The sequence below is a fragment of the Acanthisitta chloris genome, unplaced genomic scaffold (genome assembly GCF_000695815.1).
Source record: "Acanthisitta chloris isolate BGI_N310 unplaced genomic scaffold, ASM69581v1 scaffold11380, whole genome shotgun sequence".
In the NCBI taxonomy this organism is placed as follows: Eukaryota; Metazoa; Chordata; class Aves; order Passeriformes; family Acanthisittidae; genus Acanthisitta; species Acanthisitta chloris.
In genome coordinates, this window is record NW_008649941.1 from 26 (window position 1) to 4,895 (window position 4,870).

General features: G+C 41.2%; 1 protein-coding gene across 1 annotated transcript in view; it reads left to right on the forward strand.

The window, feature by feature from the left end:
- The first annotated feature begins 236 nt into the window (after positions 1–236).
- The window catches only part of B4GALT3 (UDP-Gal:betaGlcNAc beta 1,4- galactosyltransferase, polypeptide 3), a 12,832-nt gene continuing 8,198 nt past the window's right edge, over positions 237–4,870 (forward strand). Inside the window, exon 1 of the mRNA XM_009079598.1 lies at positions 237–474. Within this exon, the coding sequence (XP_009077846.1) occupies positions 237–474 (238 nt within the window). The remainder of the gene's footprint in view (positions 475–4,870) is intronic.

Here is a 4,870-nt window from a genome sequence, read left to right on the forward strand (position 1 = left end):
GCTGCCCCGGGGTCTGCGCTGGTGGCCTTGGAGCGCTCGTTCCCTTTTGCAGCCCGAAGCCGCTCGAAGAGCACACTGCGGCCCGGGAAAGCTGCAGCAGGAGGAGGAGGAGGAGGAGGATGCCCCAGGAGGGGGAGGAAGAGGAGGAGGATGCCCCAGCCGCAGCGTGGGACGGCAGCGCCTGGAAGGCACTTGAGCTCCTCCCGGCTCAGATCGCGGAGCATGGGCTAAAAGCTATGTCCCTCTCCCGTGTCGAAAATCATTGTTTTCTGCTGTTCCTCTTCGTCTTCCAAGCGATCTTTATCCTGATTCTCTACCGCGGCGGACCTTCGAACGTGTTTCGTGGGTTTTTAGACTCGCCCCAGGCTCTGGATTACTCGAAACCGCACGATGTGTACACGAACCTCAGCTTGTTTACCCGCGCCCCCAGTGAGGACACTATGCCCTACTGCCCAGCGCAGTCGCCCATCCTGGGTAGGTACTAGCCCACGGGGTTTGCAGTAACTGCTTTGCTATGTCACAGCGCTGAGTGCTTTATAAATGCATCTTCTTCAAATTTTTCCACTGGTATACTGATGTTATCCTTAACACTGACAAAATTCATTTTAATTAACTCCTTGTTATTGGCTATACAAGGAAAAGTATTTTACTGATCCAAAGACTTTCAGCATTATTTGGCTGCATAGATGCTGAGATTGTAAAGCAAGAGTGAAAGCAGCGCATGGTGGTAATAGCAAGTTAGTAATACTTTTCTTGGCACTCCTGTATAAAATGTGCCAGTGATTCAGTAAATGCATAATATTGATCTCTGACTCACCCTAACTCCTGGGTTCTTTGTCTCAGCCTTAGATCAAGCCCATAGTTTAATGTATATTGATTAAGCTGTCTTTAAATATCATTTGTATGAGGCTATAGCTTGGCACCTTACTCTTCATGGTGATCTTTTTGGCCTATGATTGTTACACATCCTTTAAACTCAGAAATTTCATGGTTAGACTTAGGTCTGGTCACAGCTTCATTTATATTTATGCTAGCACCAAGGTAGAGCTGATCACAGAGGCAAAATTCATTCAGCTACCACACTGCTGAACAGTTGAGAAGTTTTAAGTAAGCACAAAGTCAAACCTATAGAGCAAGTTTGTTGCTAGTGAAGTGGTGGTAAATCTCAAGAAATAGTGAATCAGTGTGACTCTACCAGCCATGAATGGATGAGTTCTGTCAGCATGCACTTACAGCTGGTTTGGGGCTCCAAACTTCTTAGGGTGCTGTGTAGTAAGATAACGCTGGTCTGATTTTTCCATACTGCAAAGGTTTCTGCATATCAAAATGCCTTAAACAGCTGCTTAGGAGTTGACTGCAATCTTTGTTATGATGCTTGTTATTTTGATACATTTTTCCTTACTCTGTTGCTCAGGTTAAATGAAATGCACGCAGTACATATTGTATGATAACTTTTGGGTCTATATTTCAGCATTTTCCTGGGAAACAGCTCTGCTAAGCAAATCCTGAAATCCTAATAGCACAGAGCCTTTTTTGCAAAGGTGCCAGTTTTAATGGTCTTTGTGCACTGCAGCTCATCAGTTCTTCTGGGGACCTATGATGCCTTTGCTTCAGGATGAACTGTTTTACTTGACAAAGTACAGCAGAAATGTGCCTGCACCGTGCTTGTCTCCACTACTGACAAGAACCCAGTGTCTTGAAGAGTCAAATGAGACAGATTTGGTCTCAAAACGAAAAAGACCACGAAACCAAAAATTCCGTGCAGCTTGCCTGCAAACCATCAGATAAGAAAGAGTAGTGACGTGTATGGAGGAAGCAGATGCAGAGTAAAATTACACTAATCTGTGCTCTTAGAGCTGTGAGTTCTTTTAAAGACCTCCTGCCCATCCCTGAGAGTTCTGGCAACAGGGGATTGGTCTGCATCTGGTACTTCAGAGCTAAAATGAAAACAGTGTTAGTCGTAGACAAACAAACAGTAAGTTGACTGGGAGGAAAAAAAACAAACACGAGGCAAAGTAATTGTAGAAGCTTTGCTGCTTAAAAACTTTGAGCTGAACATTGTTGTGGTGAAACAAAAGTAATTTGGAGCACTGATGCAGGTTCAGCTTAAGAAAAATTAGTGCTTTGCTATAACTGAACTTTTACTTAGCGATATTTCCCTTCAAATATGGAAAGTAAATTATTCCTTCTGGTACCTCTCTATGCCACCCTCTTCAGAGTGTTCTGTGTTTTTTTTAACTGGGAAACATGCTGCTCTGCAAGGTAGTTGCCCTGTGTTTTGTGAAGGGCACATATGAATAGATATGTAAGTACTTTATCAATATCTTGAATGGTTGTTACCATCTTCTCTCATGAGACTGATCTCTCTTGGAAGTGTTATATCAGAGAGAACGATGCCTTTTAATATTAATTTCATAAACGCTATTAAATGAGATTTCAAATCAATTCCTGAGGATTCCAGTCACTGATTCAGAGCTGGTAATAAGTCACTGTGCCCACTGCAAGGCATGTTAAAGTAACTGGAAGGATGCCAAATGGCTTAAATGGTTTCTGCATTAGAGCTTTTATGAAGTGCAGCACTTTTTCCATTTATATATATATTGAGTAGATCATTTTGATAACTGAATGTAAATCAGATTGCAGCTCATCTATCCTTTTTCCTGCCTCCTGAATCTGCAGGATCTTGCTTCTTCCAGGGCTGTGCAGTAAGAATTAAAGTCTAAATGCCTTAGAGGAACTAGACTCTTGCTGACTAATGGTACTTTTTTAAAGCCTGGTGGTGTCCATTGAACCTTTTGAGACCAACAACTTGAAAATCATTGCACTAGGTAGTCAGAGTCTTCATTAATATTGTGAGTAAATTACTCAAATTCTCTCAAAGGTTAATGTTTCTACACAAATAATCCGTTGCTTGCTTCCTCCTCCTTTGTTTTTGGAAAAAGCCAAGTGTTTATATGCTCGAGTTGTACTTTAAACATAGTGAAGGAGCATTTAAATTCAAAATCTGCCTTTCTCACATTGCATGCCAGATGTCCTGTTTTGGTTCCTCTTTTCCTCTTACCAGGAAGAAGCTTGATGCTAGAATTCTGGGCTTTTTTATTATTTTGATTTGGTTTAAAGAGTTACCTTCCTTCATGCATGGCTGAACAAGTTGGCTTGGCCCCTGAGGACTTTAATAGTTAAAAGTTCTGAATGTCAGTCTGCTGGTTATAATTTGTTCATGCTATAGAAGATTTTTTTTCCAAGCCCTTCTTATAGTAGTTACTGCCTTTCACTCCCATCTGTCATAACCTTTTCAGGAGTGTGACCATCTGTTGCTGTAATCCATAGCTCCCTGCTACGTTTTCTGATGGATGTTCGGCTACTAGAGTTTCTTCTCTTGGATTTAAAGAGAATTAAAAAGATGGTAATGCTGAGATTTATTTTCAGGAGCCAATGAGGCAGCATTTTATTCTGTCATTAGAAACTGATGCTTAAATTAAGGCTGTTGGTCTGCCTTTTTTTTTTCTTGTTCTAGCAGTGATAGAATTATACAAATATGGCTCTGTAATTAGTGTGTGGTGTTGCACTGTCTGAGTGCAGCATTCCTTCATCCATGCTACTGCTCCTGCTTGTTTAACTCATGTAAATTCTGCTTATTCTGGTTAGACTAGGTAATTATAGCTGCAAATTCAAAATGTGTAGGAAGGAGTTTAGAAGTCATGTGAGATAGATCTGGTCAAAATCAATAGATCCCCTGATAGACAAACGTGTTGCCAAGAAAGTAAAGCAGATGAGGAGTATGTTGTCACTGGCACCATCTAATGATACAGACAGGGAATTGTGAGTTTTAGGTTTCATATCACCTAAGCATGCTTTGTGTGAGGCACAGGAGAGGCATAAGAACCAGAAAGAAATTGCTTGGACACTTCAGGGTGTTGATTCTGTCCCCTGCCTGAGTTGGGATCCTGTTCTTTCTACCATGCCTAAGATGGGGTTTTCCTCCTTTCCCAAAGCTGTGCTTTAGCAGTTTTATTTTCCCCTCTTTGGTCCAGCCTGCAACTGCTCTGTTCACATTTGGGATTTAACTGGATTACAGTGCATTAGCCTTTTGTTGGGTAGGAAGGAGACATGAGAGGCAGAATTTAGCTTGTAGCTGAGGAGTGTTAGGACAGCCAGAGGTTTTGGGGATATAAGTCACACTAATTTTTATGTTTTTTTCCCTTGGCATATACTAGATTGAGTATCTGAGCTGAGTTGTTTGAGGTATGGAGCCAGGCAGAATGGGAGAACATGACATGGATAATGCACATCCTTCCCTCCTGAATGGCATGCCTGGGTATGGAAGGAGGCAACAGGAGTGAAAATGTTGCTCATTATCTTACTGATATCCTTACATTCAAATTTAGCTCTTTTTTTTTGAGTTTAAGGGTTATCACTGCAGAATCTTACTCAGCAATACAAAGAGTCCCAATTGTTTTCTAGAAAACAAAACCCTGCCTTTGGTGGAGAATAAAAGGGATTAATTCCCTTTCTTAGGTTTTCCTTGGAGCAATGATTTATAGTTGAAAACCCTGAGCATAACATTTCTTTAGCCAGCTCCAGTTGTCATCAAATCTATGGTTAATGTTGCTTTGATGAAAAATTCTGAAAATTAGGCAGTACACAAATCTAAAAAGCAACATAAACTACAAGTTAAAAACATCATTGGCCTGAAACATGGGGATCTTAAAGGCAGAAAAGGCAACTCTGTGTGTTGAGGTAGGTAATAACAGCATTAAATCTGAAGTGTAAATGTGACCTAGATTCATGGGCCCACAGCATGATTCTCTGCAGAACTACCATTCTGTTTCAGGTACAAATATATGGCAATGTGCTCCAGTTTCCTGCT